We start from the raw sequence: 24151 nt of genomic DNA on the forward strand, positions 1-24151 counted from the left end.
CTTTTGGGTACTGTGCACTAAATCCCTCATGTAGATAAGCCAGAAGCTTTGCCAATTGTTCTGAGATTAATCCTCATAATTTAATACCACCATCTTCATTGGCTGGAATAAGAATAGGACTGAGTGCTAAATTTGCTCAGAACAGCTTAGTAACTCATCAATTTTCATAAATTTAAATTTCCAATTACCTTATAACCCCATTAATTTAAACTGTTTCAACACTGACCTCAGTGTGTTTTTCAAGAGGAGACATCTACCTGCTAAAAGGAGCAAGGGCTTGTCTATGTCAGAACATCAATGCGTAACACAGACAAAGCTGAAGTTAACCTCAAATGACTATCAGAAAAGAAAGCCAAGATTCTTGGATCACAGGATTTATGCAGGACTCAATTTTGCTAGCTTGGCCAAAATTCAATTCTATGGCCAACTGTGGGCAAGTTTGTTCGCTCTGGTTCCCACAGGCAAGGACAGCAGCAAATGTTGGCTTGATCCAGTAATAAAAATAGCATCCAAGGAGTTACGCTCTTCTAAGTGAATGATGGGGGCCAGCCCCTCCAAACGGCACCCCCAACCCCATCTTTCAGATGACACTCACAAAACAGAGTTCAATAGCCCAAAGCTGGCTCTTGCACACGCTCCCAGCACTCCTCACTGTTCAAAACCCCTGCAGAACTGAAAGCCAAATCTTAGCATCTCCTTCCTCCTCTTTGACCCCACACTCTTCTGTGATAGACAGAATGGCCTGTGGTTTAAGTGGCTTAAGGTCAATGCCACTTCCATTATGAACAAAAGCCAGGAGACCGAGTAACTCTAAAGCTTAGAACTAAGTTAAACAAAGTTAACTTAAAGTTAAGCTAAGTCTGACTTCAGTAGAACTTTCCCTGGAGTTAAAAATAAGCACAATTTGGTCCATGTAGCATGTCTCATAACCTGTTTATCTGGAAAAGGTTGAAAGGGCATTGCCCTTTAAGAAATTGCATGTACCTTTAAGAAATGACTATCAAGTACTGCCCCACTGTCTTCAGCATGTAAATATGCTCTCACAGCACTGCACTGTAAATCCCCCTTCTATTAATCTAGAAATTTAACATTGTTACTACATGGATGACTTGTCTTACCTTTTTTCATTGACTGAGTGTCGAAGCCTTCAGAGGTATTTACACTAAAGAACACAAGCTGTGTCTGGGGGCTATTTTGCCATTCACAGAATCAAATACAGGACTGTGATAAATTTAGCTTAAAGAATCTCTGGTTTTACTTCATCAGCATTAACTTGGTTCACCGCTGAAAACCTGTTGCTGTATTTTAAATCAGCAATAAGGAAGAGCAATGCATCACATCAGAGTTGTCTTTTTGAAAATAGCTTTGTTCCAGTTCATGCTTCTTTTTATGGTGTCATTTGTACAGGCTGCTGGGTGATTTCTGCAACTTTAGACATGGAAGATGGTGACTACTAACTGTGTCAACACCTTAAATTATCAGTACCAGGTGTAAACCTCAGGTTTAAAATTGCTTGACCAAGTGCAGGTGTTTAAGCAGAGAAGGTTATTTAACTATCATGAGATAAATTTAAATTTGGAGTACCAAGCTGAAAAGAAATATAATTTCCCTTGGAAGATTTGTACTGCACAAACATTGCTAAATGCAATGCATAGCCTCAATAATTCAATTGATTTAGCACAGCTGATACAATTCCCAGGTTAACACTCTCTAGGGGAATTCAATTACTCCTTTGCTAAAATAAACTGTCAGAACACATTCCCAGATAACCTGAGTGCATCACAGAATGAAATCTATTTCCCTAAATTTAACAACATGGCCAAATATATAATTTTAATTCACTCTGTAGAGTAAGTAGTATCAACTAGCTGTACAATGGCACAAAGAGACCTCTTTTTATAACTTAGACACAATTACAGCATAAAATCAGGGGGAAAAGGTGTAGCGATCCTTTTGTTGATGCTCACACCAACATAACTCCAATGGATTTTGCATAATTACATCTGAATTAAAATGGGACATACTCAAACTCTTCATATAACCCCAAGTGCTGACAGTCTTTGTTCCCCCTTTTCAAATTTTCTGTGTTGTCCCTCTCCTAACCAAAGCACAGAAGACAAGACATGGCAGACTCTTCATCACATGTCTCTAAAGGAGAAGTGATAGCTGAATCTGAGGCTAGGTACTTGATGCAGGAATTAACTAATAATATTCCCTGATGTGTTTATACAGTTAGCCTGATTAGATACCATAAATTATATTCAGACCTGGGTGTGTTGCATCTGAATGCAAACTATAACCTGACGGGTACATGCCAAGGAGGCTTTCATCAGTGCCCTTTTCTCCTCTCTCTTCAGTCTATTTCAGAGGCTTCATCTCATAGATGAACAACAATACGTTCCAGCAGAACCCAGAAATTTTACAAGCTTAAGGTAGCAACTGTTTTATGTTTTCAGTTTAGTTGTAATGATGGCCTCATTATTTTTTCTTTTCTTTGTTATACTGATGTGAGGGAGTTTAATCCAGCAAACAAATTCCTAACCATATGGTTACTTCTTCTTTGCACAGTTTGAAAGCTTAGTTTGACAGATTGTTGTCAGTGTTTAATAAAATATCAACGCACACATAGCACAGAAGAAGCGACATTCATCTCTGAGACTCTTACAGTTCAAGTGGCAGATTGTAAGAAACCTTCTCAACATTCTACATTTGCTTCAAGACTGCACCAGGTCTTTGTGCCCAGGCATCCAGATGTGAAGATAGTATTATCATGAAGGTCAATTTAAAGATTAATTCTCAGCTGAGATTTCCTCAAACTGAATATCAAAGCATGTCCTTAGGAACACAGTATGCTACCAACAGTTTAATTTCTCTTCAAATGACTACACCAGCTTTCCACAATCACGGAGTCAAAGTCTTGGTATGTAATTTAAAAGTGGAGTCAAAACAGCCCTTAACACTCTGAGACAAAGTATTATGAATTACTTCATTCCCTTTAGGTATGAGGGACCACTTTGAATGGTAAATCTCCAGCTTTGAATGGTAAAGCTCATGTCCAGCTTTTCATCCACCAGTACCCCCAGTACCCCCACGTCCTTCTCAGCAGGGCTGCTCTCTTCATCCCTTCATCCCCCAGTCTGTATTGATACCGGGGGTTGTCCTGACTCAGATGCAGGACCCTGCACTTGGCCTTGTTGAACCTCATGAAGTTCACATGGGCCCATTCCTCAAGCTTGTCCAGGTCCCTCTCGATGGCATCCCATTCCTCAGGCATGTCAATCACACCACTCAGCTTGGTGTCATCTGCAAACTTGCTGAGGGTGGACTCGATCCCGCTATTTATGTCACTGATGAGAATATTAAACAGTATTGGTCTCAGTACAGACCCCTGAGGGACACCACTCGTCAGCAATCTCTAATTGGACTTTGAGCTGTTGACCACCTACTCTCTGGATGCAACCATCCAACCAAATCCTCATCCACTGAACAGTCCATCCATTAAATTCATACATCTCCAATGTAGAGGAAAGAAAGCAAGTAGACAAAATCATTTAATGTGTTAAATAAACTCCTAACTATTTGGTTCATTTCCTGAGAATGAAAAGTTTCAGGAAATGTTTTCCTGGAATAAAATAAATTTAAAACATCTATCTCATTATCAAAATGCACAGTGGTAATGGACATCTTTTACTGCTGGGAGTAAAGAATTTAAGTGAGGAAAGGTTAGACTGCTGCAAAATTCAATCATATCAAAGAATATTTTCCATTTTAAGTATAGAATAAGTTGCTGTAAGAGTGCATTATTACCACTCTGTTGAGTCCTGGCAGTCCAAATCCTGCCATCCTTACACTCTAAAAACTGCAAATGAAGTCCTAACTGTATCCTACCCTGAATAAAGATAATCGAAGTCAGCCTACAAAACACTGAGCCTGCTGATATGCCAAGGCATGGTTCAGTTGCATGACCCAGAAACAAAGCCAACAGAAGACTGGTATAAAGCATTCTTAGTTAAAAGCTTTTCACATGGAACAAATTTATTGGAGAGCTGGGTCATCACCAGACAATCACCTGTTCAAGCAATGGAAACAGAATAAAGCACAAAACTAATGACTATCAATAAGACTTTCCATCAGGCAGCTTCTCACCCTGAAAAGAAGGACTAAAGCTCTTATGAAAGACATACGACTTGACTGCTGTTATCTATTTAAGTGGAAGTGAGTTACTATTTGTTGGGGATGGGAAGAGGAAAAATACTTAGGTACTGTAGTGATGGGCAGAAGTTAAAAACTTCAGTTAGATAATAAATTATTCTCTTTTCTATACTTTGTCTCCACTGACTGAATAATTTTCATTCACATGGGCATTGACATTCATTCATTAAAGGGCACTGAGATTTCTTCAGGTGCGCTTTGTAACACAGCTAATAGTAGGAATATAATTCAGTTTAAAGTCAGGAAGTGTGCAAGCGCACCACAGAATAATAGAATAATTCAGGTTGGAAAAGACCTCAGGAGGTTATCTAATCCAACCTCCTGCTCAAGCAAGGTTGATGCTCAATCCAGGCCAGTGTGCTCAGGTATTTTTCCAGTCAGATATTGAAAACCTCCAAAGACGGAGACTGCACAACCTCTGGGCAGATTGCTCCAGTGCTTAGTTATCCTTACAGTGAATTTTTTTCTTCCATTTCATCCAGTCAGAACTTCACCTCTTTAAATTTATGATAGTTGCCTCCTGCTGTCCCACCACATATCTCAGTAAAGAGCTTGTCTCCACACCCTTGAAGGCGTCCTTGTAGGTATTGCAATGCTGCTATTAGGTCCCCCTGAAGCCATCCCTTCTCCAGGGACAAGTTGAGCTCCCCGAGCATCTCCTCACAGATGTGCTCCAGCCCCTCAACTACCATTGTGGCCCTCCACTGAACTAGCTTATATTAATCAGCATTTTTGGGTATGGGAGGCATGAAGCTAGATTTGCAAGATCGTGGTATCCTACGTGTGGTCTTGCAAATAATCAATAAAAGGGGTTATCTTCAATCTACTGGTTATGTTCCTGTTGAAAATGCCCTCTATGCTGGTGGCCTTCAACGCTGCCAGAGCACACTGCTCTGAGGCTTAGCAGACTGCCCACCAGAACCCTAGATATCCCATATGCATCTCCAAGCACATATAATGGAATATAAGGCATCAAAATAAATCAAGATGTGCTTGATGTACATAATACTGAAACAGAACATAAAATCAAGACATAGCTCTTTGATAAATGAATCCCCTACCGCTTTCAGCTTATGTCCATGGATTCATAAGAGTAGGTCTGAGGAGAAAAACATCTTAACACTGGGTGAGGGAAGTTCATTATCTATAATTTTAAGTTCAACACTGAGGAGTACATACCTTCACTGGGAAATTTTTTCGGAGTATGCAAATGAAAAAAGGTGGAGAACCACTGAACTCCTTTAGTCAATATTAAATTCATCCTGTTTATATGTCCTCATTCCTTCCCCAAAAGACTGTTTTTACTAGGGTATTAAACTATTACATGAATGAACTGTTCTTTTAGGTGGTGGAAAAATACAGATATAAAAAGGAACTCCAGATATTTATCTTAATGGCATTTAATAAAGTTTTTGAACGAGATACAGCATTTCAACTTGTAAACAACCCAATCAGTCACCACACCAATTTATGGAGGCAAATTCACAATTTCTGTAAGTAAATGCAGTTCTCTGACTTTGGCTGATCTAAGATTTTAGTCCCTGCTCCCAGAACTAGATTAGTTATGATTTAAAAACTCTCTGACCTAACAGCACAAAACTGGCCCAGAAAATCTTCCTATCAAGTTATTCCACCTACTAGGCTGAAATCAGGAGTTGTTCTTGCTTATTACCACCTGGTAACGTAACCCTTTCATTCTTGGCCAGTGCTTCAAGATGGGGTTGGGTGATGTGGGTTTAATCTTAAAGGCTGAGGAAAATCCAGGGCCCAGGTCTCTCTATCTCAAGAGTACCCTGGAGAACGTACACAGCATGGCACCATCAAGTTTTGTTCAATGGCCACACACTCATAACTCTGCCATTCCATCCACATAGTGGCATATTTGTTACGTGGACTATACTTGCTCCATAAACTGTATTCTATGGGGTATTTTCAAAATAGTGATGATACTCAGAAAATCAGATAATGTTTGTTGCTTGGAGTAGAAGACTGTGCTCAGTTACCAGCTTTCACAGAATCAGAACCACAGAATCATTAAGGTTGGAAAAGACCTTTAAGATCGTGAAGTCCAACCATCAACCCAATACCACCATGCCCACTAAACCATGTCCTGAAGTGCCACATCTACACATTTTTTGAACACCTGCAGTGATGAGGACTCCACCACCTCCCTGGGAAGCCTGTTCCAATGTTTGACCTTTAAGTGCAACCACATAAAATCTCCATTCACATTTATAGTAAAGACAGAGTTTTGCATATGCTACCGAAGAACTTGAAAGATTACTCAGTATCAGTTGTACACAATACTGGTTAAGTTAGTAAACAGCTGTCATGTCATTTACTGGGTATGAAGGGACAGGCAACATTATCAAAGCAGAGTTATTTGGCAAAATATCCATTGCTTATGTTTACAACAGTGCCAAGGAGAGAGAAGTGTGAGAGCCAGAAGACAAAGAGAGAATTATGTGGAGGAAAATTCTTATTAATTCACTTAGTCACAGTGGACCTGACTCACCACTGAGTGACTTCAGCAGTGTGCCAGGGCAAATGAACTGTTTTCAATGGCGTTTACACCAGTGTAAACGTAGTGTAATGTTTTGAATCAATGCTTCTCCTCATCTTCTCCTTACTGGACTGATTTATCATCCTACAAGATGCCAAGAAACAGTCATGCGAAATGTTCAATACATGCACCTGCAGCATTACTTTACAATATTAGCTGTTTCACATGTACAGTTATTTCATATTGTCTTGGTTCTGGCTCAGCCCACTCTACTTTGCAGAGCCTTGAAACTTCCCACCCACATTTGAGTCATTTTTACTGCCTCCCACACGCTCTTTATTCTTCCAGGTATAAAGTGCAGATCGAATGTACCAATGGGGACTTTTATTTCAGAATGACATTAACTTACTATATACCAGACCCTCAGAAGGAGAAGTTTCTAATGTTTGCAGGAAAAATAAAAAAATAATTAAAAAATTCTAAAGGGAATAATTAAAGAAAAAGAAAGACTAGAAGTAAAAATAAGCACTATTATAACTGCAATTTTATTCTGTGACATCTGCAAACAAGTTCTGACTCGGAAGCAAATTCAGCCCTGCCACAGTCAGTCAAAAGCTGGAAAAGGCCAACAGTGCATTTTTTCTACAGAATTTGGTACATGATCAAAATGGTAAATCAAAATGGTCTGTCATGCCTAAAATCACTGATTTTGCACTCAGTTGCTTTTGTTATGTAATGAGTGATCTGCCCCTTTTGTCTTTTTCTTCTCAGCTTTGCAAATTTTTCTTGCCACCCACTGGGACTGGAAGAGGCTTCTGTCTTCCGTTTGCTCAACAACCTCCTTTATTTCTTTTCCACTTTCCTCTCCCACTCCTTAAAACCCACTTATGGGCCAAGAGAAGCTGCAACTGGCTCTCACTTCTGCCATCCCTTGATAGGGGAGAGGGAGCGAAGAAGGATGACTTGCAAACATATTCCTCTTCCTTTTTGACACTGCAGCTGTGGATTTAGCCCACTCATTTGAGGTGGGAAGAATGCAGCTTCAACACTGACCAGCCCTGGAGAGGCAACATGACTTACCAGATTAAGCCTGCACAGCTCTTTTCATGCCAGTCATGGTGATCCAGGCTGCAAACATCTGAGGACAGAAGCTGTCTCTCGCTCTGTGCCTGAATAAGGACTGATATTTTGGATCCTCAAATTTAGCTGGTACTGGAAATGCTGCTGTCATAAGCAGAACTGACATTAATAATTTTAGACTAGATATTAGGAAAAATTTCTTTACTGAGGGAGTGGTCAAACATTGGAACAGGGAGGTGGCGGAGTCACCATCACTGGAAGTGTTCAAAAAATGTGTGAACGTGGCACTCAGGACATGGTTTAGTGGGCATGGTGGTGTTGGGTTGATGGTTGGACTGGATGATCTTAAAGGTCTTTTCCAACCTTAATGATTCTGTGATTCTGTAATAGTCCCTCCTGGAAGCAGGAAGTTGCTACTCCCAGACTCATCCACACACTTCCAGTTCAAGGTACCATTCAGAAGTTCTTACTGGGGGGGGAAAGAAATTTGAAGAAGCACAAAAAATGCTGAAGGCTGGCAGGATGAAAAATCTTAAAGATGTGAGAAATGAGTCACATAGGCAGCTTTCCTGCTATTAGCAGAGACACTGAACCGTTGTCACATGAGCCAGAGCATCCTGGAGATACTTTACCGACAAAGCCGGTTGTCACTAAGGGCACTTACTGCTGCACCACTGTCATGGTTACGGGAGAGAGCGGGAGGGAGGCACTTGTGCTGTTGCCTGGATCATGGGTAGGTACAGGGCACGGCAGAGCCGTGGCCTGGCCGACCGCTGCGTGCCCGAGGCATGGGTCAGAAGACCACCAGAAACGAAAGAAGTTATGCAAAGTAATGGGATGAGGAACTGACGACATCCAAAAAGTGCAACGTTTCACATTGTCAAAACATTCAACTGACAGCAAATAGTACTGGATAACAATGCATCACCACAGCAACACAGCGCTTGGGAGGGCATTGTAACTGGCACACAGCGTGCTGTTTGTGTCTGAGGCTCAGAAGGTATCAAGGTGGTTTCAATACCTTCAAAAAAGCATCAATTGATGCTTTAATTAAGCATCAATTAAGAGAGTTTAAGATAGTTAACTGCTACTACATTTTTGCATAATGGGAAGAGGCAGTGGACACCATTTACCTGGCTGCCAGGCTCAAGAGCCAAACCATGCACTAGAACTCTTTAACACATACGAACCCACACAGGCACAAATGCACAGCAGCAATACCGGGGACTTTTTCCATATATAGAAGAGAAATCCTCAACAGAAATGCAAGCAAGCAACTGGAAAAAACCCACAAAACCTGCAACAGTCATTCTTTCTTCTTTATCAACCAGTTTCCCTCAAATCCTGAACTTCTCTTTCCTGTTAGAAACAGTAGAAACCTGTTTCAGAAACAGTTTGCAGAATCCCTTACTTTTGTAAAAACGTAACAGGATTAATTTATCACCAAATGCTACTCAGTGCTCTTCCTCAATAAACCTAAAAACTGATTTACAGGGTAAAAACTAGGCAAATAGTTCCTTTTAATATGTACTGTTTTTTCGTGACATGTCAACAATTGTGAATTTTTAACAGTTCAGATAATAAATATGGGTAGGTGTAGCTCTGTACCTCTTTCTGGAGAGAAGAGGTCATTGAATAAGGGAAAGATGAAGGTGGGAGAAAGATATCAAACAATACAACTGGGCTACAGAAAAGGCTAAAAGCTAAAGTCAAAAGCACTCACATTGCTATTTATATGCTTGTTGATAGTATTTTTAATGCCTGTTTTAAAGCAGAAAGTCTAAGTCAACTGTCACTTAACACTTACCCAGCCAAGTTCAGATACCATGCACTGATAGTTAACCTGCCTTTGCAAACCAGCAGCCTCAGACGAATGCAAGTAGCACAAAAACAGAGACCGTTCGCAGGCTGCAAAATGCCTTGCATCTCTGCAAACACTATGCATTGAAAGTGCTAGTTAATGTTTCCTACCTTAGATGGTTTCCTTTTGCAAGAGCTAATGCTGATTTATTTAGATGTCTTTTCCAACAGTTTTCCTTCTTCTGTTGTGATGGGAGAAAACTGGTGTAGAGAACAGTTTCTAACTGAAGGATCCAAGTACTGACTCTTGGATCCTTCTGCTGCTCTGACAGCCTTCGCAAGGCTGCCTATGCTACTGGAAACCCTTCCTTCGTATAGACGGAGCTGCTTTTATTGCACGTTTCAGTATTAATGCCTACATTATAAGCTGCTGAAGTACCTTTCACACATCACTAGGTTTTGTTGTTAGCGACACAGCAGGGTAACAGGCATTTCAGAATGAACCATTCTTCCACGCTGCAGGCAGAAATTTGTACACCCTGCTGTAAAGAATTAGTCTCGTCTCTGCTACACTGAGACTTTTGCAAAGGGAAAAGCAATTGATTTACAAAGTAGATGTGGCTGCAAACGAAAGCAGCTCAACTCTAGAGCAAAGCAAAAAACAAACTACAAAAAATAAAAAAAAAAAATTCAAGTTTTAATTAATAAGTCACTAGGTTATAAATGGCATTTAATTGGCATATAAATAATTGACATTACTACTTTCATTCCTGTCTAGTGCCTACTGCATTTGTTCCCTTATTTTAAAGTAACATACAGTTATGATTAAGACTTCAAAAAAAATATATTATGCTTTTCTAGACATTTTACAGGTACATATAAACCAGAAAAATGTTAACCTTTTCTTCCGACACATATACTGAGTGCCATGCTGCCATGTCAGGGTGTCGGATACAGCAGTTGGACCCGACTTTAGGATTAGTAAGTGATACAGATGTTTTCACCAGCACTTGTAGGGCACATTTACGCCACAGTCGTGTAGCTGTAAATCATGGGATGGTTGTAGACAGAGGTCTAGTCAAGTGCTGAAAATACCCCTCAGTGCTTACAGAAGCAGCTGGGTTACAAGTCCCAACAGACCTTTCCTAAAGCATAACTTCCACTGTCAACTTGTATTCACATGAAATTCTAAACACCAGCTAGCAGCAGTGAAGATCCAGTTTGTTCATCAGCTACCAGTACGGTTGGTTGTGGAGGTCTGCTAAGACACAACTAAGCCTGGCCATCACCGAGCTGCAGTTGCCTATCCAAGCCATCACACCTGATCCCTTCATAGCCTACACCGCGTTTGCCATCAAAACATCCCCAGGTTATCTTTGGATATGAAGGCTTCCTCTAACAACCCAGGCTTCCTCTAACATCATTAGCTGAAACAGCAGATGAGGAGAAAACCCCCACCAAGTCATAACTTGCAACAGGCTGTCAATGTTAACAAAGCCACAGGAATAAAACCACACTCCAAACCACACAGAGATATACCAGGAAAAGTACTTTCTTTAGAAACAGTGGAAGGGATTACTATCATTGCACAAGGTACGGGTGAGGCATCAGTTGGAGTACAATGTCCATCCATGCTGAGAGAAGGTGGTTCCACCTAGGAATAGACGGTGAGAAGGTCCACCAGCATCACCAGAAGAGCCTAGAGCTGACTTTATGAGCAGAGGAGAATTTGGCTCATTTAGTTTTGCAAAACAAAAGCTGGGAGGAACTAAGACTGTTCTCCATAAATTCTCCTTAGAGTTCATCAGTTAAAGGGAAGAAGATCAAAAAAGCTAAAAACTAATCTGTATCGGAAGAATTAATAACTATACAGAGACCACTTACAAATAGAGAGTTTGCTGGAATTGAGTTTCTAAGTATCAGAAGTTAAGGAAACCCTTACACCCAGGAGGGGACCAGGAGGAGCCACTGGCTGTCCCACAGCTCCTCCACACACCTCAACAGCTTTCCAAGCCTCTGCACGGCTTGTCATGTGGGAAGGACCGGGAGGCAGGCAACCCTCCTCCACCTCCTCCGAGCAAAACATAGCTAGAACACTGATTAAAGATCACAAAACAAATACAAAGTGTTTTCTTGATTGAAAGGAGTTTGTATCAGGCTCTGCATTATCATGTGAAATATAGTATATTTTTAGAAAAAAGGCAATTACACTTATCTTGTCTATTTTTATGACATGCTCATTAGCACAAGTTGCTATTTTAATTAATAAATAACTGCTTATGATAGAAAAAGAGAGAAAAAATATTTTTAGTGCTAAATGCAGAGAAATTGATTGTAACATGACAAAAGGGAAATGGCTGGTTATAAAAACCAACTGCTTGTTATTTTAAGATGTGTTTATTTTCTGTGTTATTGCATGATTTTAGCTATTGCTGGATTGGGAACAGAGTTATAGCATAAGCACTAAAATAAACCTTTTTTCTCCCTAAAGGTTTTCAGTCACATTGCATTTTAAGTCAAACTATGAAGTAAACTCCAGCCACTTCTTCCTCCCCATTTAAGATGGTAGGTTTATCAACATATATGGTCAGGGATAAAACATAGCAATTTCCAGGAGAGGACCAATGTTGCATTAAACAGTGTTCTGTATGCTTCATGAGCAAAGCAAACCTTGATCTTAAAAGCACTGGTGGGCAGGGTTTTTTGTAAAAATAACAGCAAAACTGTTGTCTTTAAAAGCAATAGAAGAATTTATGGTCTCTGTAAATTAGCTCTCAGCCCCTTTTGTAGTTTTTCCAGTACAAGTTCCCTGGGAGGCTGGTGGCAAGCCAAGGTGGACTGAAGGGGAAGAAAGAAACAAGAAAGGAATTATAAACAGAGCTATCCTGTGTTTAAGCCCATCTACTACATGGAATGAATCTGGCCCTCAGAAAATGAGCTGAAGGAAGAATTTAAGTAACTAAATCATCATTGTATTTGGCTGGCAACCTACAAAAACAGCCATATTTTTATAAGTTATCAGTAACTCACACTAGTTGACTCTCCCTTCCTCCTCTGCTGAATAAACACTTAAAATGAACAAATGTTGGAAAGGGAGACAATATTATAAAATCTGGGCACAGAGTAATTGTGGAAGCAGCTGTCCTCCTGACATTATCACAGAAATCAGAGATGGAAAAAATCCTATTAGGTCATATAGTCCCTCCCTTTGTCATTGCAGGACTGCTTCCTAACGTAGATTTTCCAGTGCCTTGTCCAATCTTGTTTTAATAGGATCTAAGTGATAGCTTCCAGCAGCTCCCTTCGGAGACTATTCCTCTGCCTAATAAGTATTGCTGTCAAGATTTTCCCCCAGTTTAATAGCACTTTGCCCTATTATTTCTGTGTATCTCCAGATTATATTCAAGATGGTAAAAAGAAATACTAAAGTTTTGAAAAACATTTCAGGATTCCAGACAATTCCACAAAAAATACATCTCACAACAAAAAGCAGCCACGGCTATTTTTTTTTTTTTTTAATGTCCTCCTGACCATCCAAACACACATTGAGTTTGATACCAGACAGATGGAAGTATCAGCCCCAATTCCACGCCTTTTGAACAAGTCCCTCTGCTGCAGATGAATAACAAATGACTTAACTGTGCTAGCTACGGATACAGCCTCTGAGTTCTTTCAAATCTGTTTGCTTAGGTCATGACCTTTAGTCTAGCTTCCTAATGAAATGAGGTGTTTGTGCTACCTCCTCATCTGACAGCTCTCCTTGGTCAACACTGAAACTCAAGGGACATTTAAAGTGATCCCTTACAAAGGTCCAAAGACTCATGGAAATCACTGGCTGATCACCATGGAAGGAGCCTTACACTGTGTGTCACCTCTTGACCATGTATAAATAGGCAGTGGAAAGGTAAAGAAAGCTCTCAAGATATTTCACAGGAAACCAGAGAGGATGGGAGCAGGTATTTTGGGAGACGTCATGACAACATGACCTATTGTGACAGCAGAATGCTAGGGCATAGGACACTCACCCATATTCAAGCTTCATTAGTTTTGCTGCACACAAAACAACAAATTCTTTTACACAATCTCATGGAAAGAAGGTTATATGCCATAAAGTTTCCAGGTTATTTTAACAAGTCTCCAGACATTAAATATCACTGTACCTGTTCAAATCCATTGCCTGCTTCACACTAACTCCATCCTATTTTTCTTATTTGACAGTTACACTATCTGATAGTGCTGCGCTTTTACATATTGCAAAAGTCCTTTCTCCTCATCTTTTTTTAAAAAGGTTTCAGAGTCTGGAATCAGTATTTTTTCCACAGCTAAATGCCACAAACTTCAGTCAAAGTCACTCCCAGCCTGCAGCAGTACCAAAGTAAGAAGAGAATCAGTGCTACAGCACTGCCATCAGAGCAACATTGGTCAAGGGGAGAGGAGAGGGGCACACATGCACTAACCGAAAGCATCACCTCGAACTACAATGACAGAGGTCATCAGTCATGGTAAAATTCCTACAACAGCTTTAAAGAATTAACTTTTCTCAATTTTGTTATTTGTCCATCTATAATAAAAACAAGGAGCTCTTCCCCCTGTTCAGTAGGCTCTCACCAAGCAGTTAGAAGAAACAGACACATGTACCCCCAGAGGTCCCCCAAATCCAACTCAGCACTATTATTATGCAAATCTTCTTTTTAACATTTTTGTCTTTTCATCATCCACAGAGACAGTATGGACCCTGTTCTTAATCGCATCACACCACATGCTATTGTTTAACCATACTGCGGGTAAAATATTACCAAATAAAAGGAGTATTTTTGCACAGACATTTCAAGGCAAGAACCAGGACAGAAAGACACAATATTGTGACGCCAAGAGTCAGTAAAGAAATTGGAGCTTCTGTTCTTCTCCCATCTTAGTATTAATCACTCCCTGTAACCTGGTATGAGTAAGTGCAAACCAAATTTGCTATAGCTTTTACCATGACACTCTCCTCTCTGTATTCACCTCTTTCTTCTTTATCACATCAAATGTAAGTTAATTAGCTTCACCTCCAAAGCTCACCTCCTCTTACTAACTTTCATTCAGTGTCAAAGGCTGACATCTCTGAAAACGTGTAGCATCTTCCACTGGTCAATCCTGACATTTTGGAAGGTTTTTTAATGTTTTCTTCTCTTTTGCCTCTCCCGCTTGAGACACTCTTTCAAATCTCTTATTAGAAGTCTGTTTTCCGAGATGCCTGTAACAACCTTTGATGATGGAAAAGCCTCCCATGCCTAACCCTAACACCATGCCATGCCATCTACTATGGACAAATTGTTTCCTCCCACTTGCTTCTCAGTCCCTTCGACAGCTGTAATTATCCACCATTTGGATAGTTAAGTCTTTGTACAACTCCTAGCAGATCTTTCTCTGGTGGAAGTCCCCTGGGACTTCTCCAGGCTTTCTTGGCCGATGAAGAGAGAGGAGTGAACTGAGTGACCTGCAGGAACCTGTTCCTAACTCCAGTATTGCTAAGGCTTCACAAGACACAGGGGAAGGGCAGAAAGAAAAAGTGGATAAATTACATCATTAATTGGATAACCATGCAGTTAGATCCAAGGATAAATTTTATTTAGATCAAAGGAATATATGCATTTCTGACTCTGGGTCAGTTATGTAGAAATCTCTTTTGCATAAATTATAAATGTTCACCTACACCAAAAAATTTGCTTGCTTTTTAAAACAACAAGTTCAAAAACACCCTGCAACATAGCTTATTTCTGCGTACAAAAATACATTTCAAATTATTTATTTTAGTTTTTCAGCAGCTTCACCCTAACTCTGGAGAATGTAAAACAGAATCAAAGAGCAGAATTCACGAAGGAATTTAGTGTAAGTGTTAAAATGTGCCTGATAACCCATTCACTTATTACTTCTGCTATCGGAACGTTCTTCATTACCACAAATATCCATTCAGGGAGTATGTGTATTATCAAACCATTAAGAGCAGAATCAGAAAAGAACTATAGAAAAAGTTCCTAGTACTTTACAAAAAGTAATGTCAAACTGCTGCATCAACACTCATTTGTGAGCATATGACTAGACCCAAAAGGGCAAGTCTCTTTGCACGCTTTGAGACGTGTTTGAATGGCTGGTTCTCCTTACCTCAAGCACTCTTCCTGTGATATACTTTTCACAATTGTCACATCTGATACCAAACTTTGCATGATAGTCCGTTTCGCAGTATGGAATGCCATCCCTAGGGAAGAACAACAGGGCATACAGAGATTGCTTTAGGCAGGCTTACAGGTTTACTGGGACATTATACAGCTAAAATTTATTAATGCTTCAACACTTCACAGGGTGTTTATGGACTTTTCTCCCTCCCAGATACTTGTATTTATTAATTTTGTATAGAATTTAATAGTTAATGGACTCTTCCGGCCCTTCAGAGTCTACCATGATCCCACTTTCCTGCTTTGTCACTGAATTCACCCATCGCCTCTCCCTCAGTCACAACACTCAGTCTCTGAGACTGTAACACCATTTGTTTTGATAGTGTTACTCATTAAATTCTTCCACATATTTCACACTCTGGAAAAAAAAAAATTATTTCTACTTATTATTCTTTCCTTCTTTATTTATCACCTAATTGTACTTAGCTTAGACTTCAGAGTAATTTCTCAAATGACTGTCTTGACTGTAAATGCAGTTTTCATTAACACTTAAGTCTACTGACATTCTTGACTGGACTTGCTTAAAGATGGTCATGGATTAACCACTTCGGGAACCTGCTCCATGGAAGCCAGTAATGACTACGAGACTTTAACCTGAGCAGCAGAAGAGATCTCGCAGTACATTCATACATGATGCAAGCAGTTATTTCACCACCACAAGTGATTTAAGATAATGTACAATTTAAAAGTAAGAAGAACAAAAACAGGAATCTTAGCTTTTGTTCTAAAAAGCTGGAACCAGAAGACTTGGGCTACCGCTCGGAAATAAATCAATTTGTTAATTTTACATTTAGATCACAATCTTACAAAATTTTACATTTAGACCACTAACCTGATGAATGAAAATAAATTAGTCTAGAAGAAATTGGAGACTCTTCTCCTGTTTAAAAGTGCAAGTTAAACACAGAATCATAGAATAGTTTCGGTTGGAAGGCACCTTTAAAGGTCATCTAGTCCAACCCCCTGCCATGAGCAGGGACATCTTCAACTAGAGCAGGTTGCTCAGAGCCCCGTCCAACCTGACCTGGAACGTTTCCAGGGATGGGGCATCTACCACCTCCCTGGGCAATCCGTGCCAGTGTTTCACCACCCTCATTGTGAAGAATTTCTTCCTTATATCTAGTCTAAATCTGCCCTCTTTTAGTTTAAAACCATTACCCCTTGTCCTATCACAACAGGCCCTGCTAAAAAGTCTGTCCTCATCTTTCTTCTAAGTCCCCTTTAAGTACTGGAAGGCTGCAATAAGGTCTCCCCAGAGCCTTCTCTTCTCCAGGCTAAACTACCCCAACTCTCTCAGCCTGTCCTCACAGGAGAGGTGTTCCATCCCGCTGATCATTTTTGTGGTCCATATTTAACACAGTTAAATACATTTAGTGTGCTATGCTAAAACAGTCCATAATCAGACAGATTTATTAGCAGAGGCATAATTTTATTGGACATTTCCCTGGAGAAACATAAAAATAAATTTTATAGCAAACAAGTTGGATTGCTTAGAGCCTAACCTATAAGTTTTTACAATCATTAATTGAATTAATTGAAGGAAGGATGTTTCTTTTCTTGAGTTATTTTGTTTGGCACTTAGTTTTTTTAAAAGAGTATTTCACAATAACTTATTTTTACAATTTATGGGGCTTTTATTATTAAATAACATGCAAAAAAAGCACAGCACCAAAATACAGCCGAGTAGCATAACATTTGAGGTAATGTAAAGCCCTATCTAAGAACACCCTTTTATTAAATATTGTTTTCTCAGCCTCCATTGCAAGATGTGAAATTAAATGTTATACTTGTATGGATGTAAATGCAAAGAATTGTTGAAAGTCAGTGGGACATTGGCTTTGAAACTCATCATCTCCGGGCATTGGTGACTGAGTTCTTAACTGTTTAGGAAAGTTTCATCGTATCAACACACTTCCCTGAAGCAGAAATTAGTCCCAGGTGCCTTGGCCAGTGAAAGCTCTGTATCTCACCGGGCTGATACGAGTGCTGACATGGGACTTGTCTGTGAGTGTGCTTTGTGCAGCCTCTCATTGCTCTCATTGCACATTCAGTCCAAGTCTGACAGCAGAAGGGTCTGGAGCTGTGCAGAAGTATGATATGTACCTCCTTAATGAACTTTTTGAGAACATTTTTGCGTATGTGAAACACATGGTAAGGATAATACCTGCTTGTTCACATTACCTTATTGCAGAGAGCAAAGTCAAACATAGATAACTGAGGGCATACTCCACCCACCACCTTTCTGTAGCTTTGGCAAGTGCCATTCCAGGTAAATGGACAAACTCTACTTTCCTTAATTTGAATTTTTCTGCTTTTAAACCAATTCAGATAATAATGTATGTAATAATTGCTAATCTTTTCTGTATCTCCAACCACTTATAAACACAAACTAAAGGATATGCAACACTGAGTTAATTATTTGGTACTAAAACAATGCTGAAAACAAGTGAAAACGCTCCTCCACTCAACTTACTTGCTGATGTACTCTGCGTTCAGTAGCTTGCCGCATGTATTGCACTTAAAACAGCCCAAATGCCAGTGTTTGTCCAAGGCAACCAGTGACTGCCCATTTTTTATTTCTGAACCACAGCCCCCACAATCTGCAAGAAAAAAGTCCCATATGAGTGAATCACACGCTTTAGATGGTCACGCAACAATACCGGTTACTGCAGCATAAGGATCTGTCCGTGTCCTGGTAACAGCTCGGCAAGGCTCTAGAGCTCGCTGCTGGCTGCTCGCTGCTGCATGACAAGTGGTGCTGCCCTAATATTGTCCTACCATTGCTAGAAGACAAGAATCATTCAAAGAAAAAAGTCATGACTTGGGTTTCCTAGTGACCTAGGTTTTATTTTAATTCATTTATGCTGTGTTTAAAAGATACGAGATTTTGCTGATTAAGTTTTAAAGCATCACAAATCAGCCCAATGAAATTAATAAAAAAACACCCCTAAGAGTCATGAGATTAAAACAAATAATTGAACCTTCACATTAGACTTTGCTTCTGGGTCTGAAAACTTTACTCATAGTTCAAAATTCTTTTTTGCAGCTGTGGAAAAAAGCTCTGATGTGAACTTCTGTAGCCAGGAAAAATACACCAATACTTGAGAGGCATTACAAATTCCTGCATAGTAGTGACATTGCAACATGTGAAAGTGATAGCTAGCTATATATTTATTATCTATAGAAATTTATTTACATATTTATTGTTTATAGAAATTCACTTACATAAAGCTCCAAAAAGTTGTAAGGAAAATTAAATGCAAAACATGTCATAACTGGATAACATAAGCTAGGCTATGTTGGTTAAACAGACCACACGTGAAGTTGCTATACTCCTCAGAAACAGTAATTGAGGACAAGACTTTTGGGGGGGTTTGGTTGCTTTCTGGCTTTTAGTAATGATGGATGCTTTTGACTATGGTAGTAAAAGCCAAATCTACTCTTAGCTTCCACGCCAACAGTCCACCAGTGAGGGCTCTGTTTAGCGAAGCTACGCTGACATGTGATTTGAACCTGGTTCTCTGTATCCTAAATGAATCCTCTGTAACCCTATAGGGTCTGGCGCTCATTCACTCTTCACTCTCTACAAATTCCAATCTATGTATAATTTTCTTTCAAAGTGTTAAAATAGTCAGAATATGCAGAAAAATGGGGATAAACGTCAGTAATAAGCTTATTCTAGTATCAATATCTCACTAACCCTTCTAATCCTCTGTATGATTATATCTTCCATCTTATGTGAAAACATGTCTTTATTTTTTTTAGGAATCCTTCATGTATACCAACAATTTGCTAGAGAAAAGACAAACCCTGAAAGACATTTGAAGAGTCATTTAGAGATGCCAGAAGAGAAAAAAAAACCAGTCTCGCATGGAAGAGAAAGATACACAAAAGTATTAAAAAAGATTTATCTAGTTATTAAGAAAGAACTTAAAACATAGGATCTCATTAAAAGATTTAAACAGTCCTCTTAAAAACTTTCTGATTTAAGATTCTATTTAGTTGGTTACGTGACCCTAATGAGACACTCTGTTAGTGCAATTGGAAATGTTTAATTGCTGAGCACAAAACAACAAAGGATAGTTCTTATTTTCCTTTAGTGGAATGGATTAAGGGAGTAATAATATGTCTCTTCAATATCACCCTGTAGAGCACCAATATGTGGAAACAAGCCCAGCACAAAAGCGTGTGCACCACAGATCAGAACATTTGAGTTTTGCTAATAAAAGAGAACATTTGGGTGTGTGCCTGGATTTAGTCCCACAAGACAATAAATACTGCAGTGTCTATTCTTTAACTGCAATCGGAATTTTTTTTGTGATCTCCCCTGCACCAGGGGTTCATCTGGTAATCTAATTTAATCTCACTGCTTGAGGGTTTATTTCACAAACTTAATACAACACTGTGTGCTCAGATGTCATTCACCTTTTATCGGGTTTAAGCTTGGGTGAGCAGAAATGCAGCATTTTTGTGAGCTACTTTTCTATTCCTAACCGCTGTTTTCTGTGTTAAGTTCCAGATAATGAAAAACAAATATTGTGGTTGCTATGCCAACAGTGCCTATTGATGCAATGTCCTTGTCTTCCTGTCTTGGATGCAGCATCCTTTGGTGACTCACCCAATTTCAACCAATAACTCTGCAGAACACATCAGTCTGCTGCTACATGTTGATATTCTTCCCTGAGTACACTTTCAACATCAACACTACCACAAGAGGTTTTCACAGCTAGCATTTTATAAAAGAAACAAAACAGGTAGCTAGGTATTTATATAATAATAAAAAATTCAAGGGCTCAGGCAAAAAGAAAATATTTGACATTCTTCCTCTCTTTTTAAATGTAATGCATGAAGGAGGTCAAAACCAAACTGTGAGGATGAAGACAGAAGAACTGGTCAGAAGGGGCAGTGATGTTGGGAGCAAAATGAGTCCCAAGAGATGTCCTGAAAGCCTTCTTGAACTCCAGTCAGAGATAAACAGGTTGACGAATAACATACATAGTACGTAGGCAGTTCTGAGCCAAGAGCAAAACCAACATAACAGCGGGTCAACGTAATTACTCGGTCCTTGACTCAGCTTGCGTGAAGTCACGTGTTTTCTTTTATAAAAAGAATTGTTCATTTAAAACATTACAGTCTTTTCCAAGAAGGCTTTTGTTAAAACAAGGAGACACTAACACCATTTATTGCTTTGTGTAATATGTAGCATACCTACAGACAGCCATTCTGGACTTCCAATTCTCCAGTTCAACCAAGATGTCTCTGACCCTGCTTGTTTATTCCCGAAACATTGGTTCTAGCCGAAGGATTAGGAAGTGCTTGGAAAACAGCTGTTGTTACACATCGCTCTTTCATACATTACATATTAACCTGTATGTTTCCCAAATTCTTTATTACCTTTTTAGATATTTGGTTAATTTTCTGCCTACTGTCATTGGTCAGGCTCTGACATACCCTGCTACATGTGCATGCACGCACCTCTGCAGCCGCTGGGCCAGCTGGGAGCTGCACCTCACCACCAAATCAGAAGATGCTGCCCTGCAGCAGCACTGCAAGACACTGGGGAAATGCAGTAAGGAAGAGGTAAGAATGGACGTAATCCACACAGGTAAGGAAGATCTTTATCTGGGACCCTGGCAACATCATGGCACAATTTACTTGCAGACCAGATAGGGACCTCAGTTTGCCCGTTAAGAAGCGATAGTATCTATCAGCTCACCCCCACCACTACCTCGTTTGAGAAGTGGAGCTGGTAAGTCTCAGGTGAAGACCAAACCAAATTATTTTAGAAGTCCCATCTACAGCATAGCAGATATCCAGGTTTGAACCAAGACTCTTACCTGAATCCTTTAAAACCTGTAGCAAGCAAGATTTCCTCCACTTCTAATGAGTTCTAAAGCAGACCTGTATTTGAGGTTTAAATACTTGCACCTGTTTGAGATTTTATTCAGAGAAAAGCTAATCTTTTGTTTTCCAAGGTCAGACTTTGCCACAAAGATATGCTTCTAGTGCTCTTTCTCTTTGAGGCAAGTGGTTTGCTGAGGTTTGCTGGTACCCATGCACTGGGGAGGCTCGGTGCAGCGACCTGAGCGAGCTGGGGAAATGCAACACAAGAAAAACCCTCCACGGGGGGGATGTGTGTGTGTGTGTGTGTGTACAGAGAAAGGGAACATAAGTACATTAAAGGATGCTGTATCGCAGATAATCAAATTAAGCTGTTCTGTCAGTACTCAACCAGGCAAATAATTTCTATTACAGTCAAAGCCGCTTTTCCCGTGTGACAAGGGGACAAACAGATGATAGGCCATTACAGTACGGATCTGCAAATGCAGTTAGCCAAGACGGCTGAGGATGATCCACCTCTGGAATAAGTGACAAGAGAAAGCACCTAGAAGAGAGGGCCACCCCCTCCCCAAAAGAAAACAGCATTAGCATGAGAGGAACCAGCACAGCGTCTCTCACTGCATTCACACAGCAGCTTTTGCTGACAAGCTGGAGCAAGGAAATGGTGAAAACTTGTGTAAAAAGAGAGATGTGGGGAAAAACAAAGAAAAAAAAAGAAAAAAAGGACAAATTTCTCCCTGAAGTGAGCTGTATTCCTTATATACAAAGAAAAGCAATCTGTGGGGTCCCTCCTCAGACACACCAAATCCAGCTTGATATGATAGTCTTTAAAAATATTTATGTCTTTGCTGTTTAATTGGATCGTTGTTGATACTTAATTACATACAGGTGGTGGATGAAATGTTGAAATGTGGCAGCTCCTCGTGAACAAATCCACCGAGGAACAGAGTTCAGAGCAACAATGCCACTCTACGATCTGCTGCAAAAAATGCGTTATGGAAAGACCATGTTTCTTCTCTGCAGTGTTTGTATCTTCTGATAGTGCACAACAGTATGCAGGGTCAAGGCAAATGTCCCTCTGGTCACGTTGCATACATTAACCCTTCCTGTGTAGTATTTAGCCGCACAGCCATGTCACTGATATTTTCTGAAGCAACCCTGAACACTTACAAATTATTAAATATCACACTGGATTTTATTTTAGCTGGAGTCCTCAAAAATATTAACATCTATATTACGCCTTTCTCCAAATAATTTTATTTACTCCAGTTTTAATCAAATGTTCTTTGAGGCTCTGTTAACCCTATGATGGCACCATTTGTGTTTCTTTTTAATACCGGACTTCTCGCAAAACTGCCATGTACTTTTTCACATGACCGCACTGTATTTCTTGACATCTTTTAAGTAGAATAGTGGTAAAAATTCCAGTTAAACATATCAGTGTAAAACTGTGTTCTTTAAACCTGTGCAGGCTAAGAAGTACCAACAGAAAAGAGCAGAAACCCCTACTTACTTCGCAGGTTCTGTACGGGGAACGAGCTGGTGCTGCTGGAAGGGGGCAAGGAACATTTCTGACAGATGCACTCTTTCCCATTAAAAGTTACCCGGTCGCCCGCAGGGAAAGGCAGCCTACAACAGAGGAAACAAAAGCAAACAGTCTTAGGCCTTCACCAACATGAAATATCTTCCCGTAAAGGAACTGATTATTACCCTGGTTTCTTTTTCTCTACTTGCCCGGTTCTCATTCACTATTTTTCAGCCACTTGGAGGTTAAAGTATCGAAGGGACACAGCAAACAGACAATTGCAAATGCAGATCTTACAACTACTTAGAAAAAAAAATATCTAAAGATACAAAAACACCCTGACTGAACACTCAAGTCCAAATCCTTGTGTATCTAAGAAATGTAGCATCAGCAAGGGTTGATTACCAACAGGATCGGTTACAGGATGAAAATAAAATACGTATTACAGGGAGTAAATACAGGCAAATGCAGCTGCTTTTATGTTGCTAAAATGCTGCATGAGAGTGATGACTTTTATACATTAAAAAAACAGCACTTGTCCTCCCAACTTTGATCATATCAAAGTCTTTCTCTTAATCTACATGCTCAGAAAGCAAATGTCAGCAAACTCTCATAGGAGAAAAAATATCCCAGTTACAAAACCCGAAGTCTCTACATTACTTGTTTGCTCTACTCAGCAACAGCTCTCCGTACACTTAATTAAATCCTTCCTTTTTATCAATGTCCTTAAAACAAAAAGCTTTCCGCCATAAGCTTTCTTGTCTGGGCACAGAAACTATTGAGGTTTTTTCCCCAAGAGGACCAGATGGACAAACCACTTCATAATGCAGAAAAGGATGGTGAGGGTTTAGAAACACACTTCACTCCACCCAAAGCTCACGTCCAACTAAATCCCAAGCAAGCTACCAAAATATGGCTCAAGTGGGGCACAAACATAACGCAAGCCTTCTGCCTCATGAAGAAGTCCATCTGATC

At 39.8% G+C, this 24151-nt stretch overlaps 1 protein-coding gene across 1 annotated transcript in view; it reads right to left on the bottom strand.

The window, feature by feature from the left end:
- ABLIM2 (actin binding LIM protein family member 2) overlaps positions 1 to 24151 on the bottom strand; it is a gene marked incomplete at its 3' end in the record, with an annotated part of 116732 nt that overhangs the window by 59289 nt on the left and 33292 nt on the right. The window contains exons 4-6 of the mRNA XM_081999294.1: positions 23165 to 23280; positions 18284 to 18410; positions 15740 to 15833 (exon numbers count right to left, since the gene is read on the bottom strand). Coding sequence (XP_081855420.1) covers positions 15740 to 15833; positions 18284 to 18410; positions 23165 to 23280 — 337 coding nt within the window. The remainder of the gene's footprint in view (positions 1 to 15739; positions 15834 to 18283; positions 18411 to 23164; positions 23281 to 24151) is intronic.

The sequence above is a fragment of the Phaethon aethereus genome (genome assembly GCF_964289735.1).
Source record: "Phaethon aethereus genome assembly, chromosome: 4".
NCBI lineage: Eukaryota > Metazoa > Chordata > Aves > Phaethontiformes > Phaethontidae > Phaethon > Phaethon aethereus.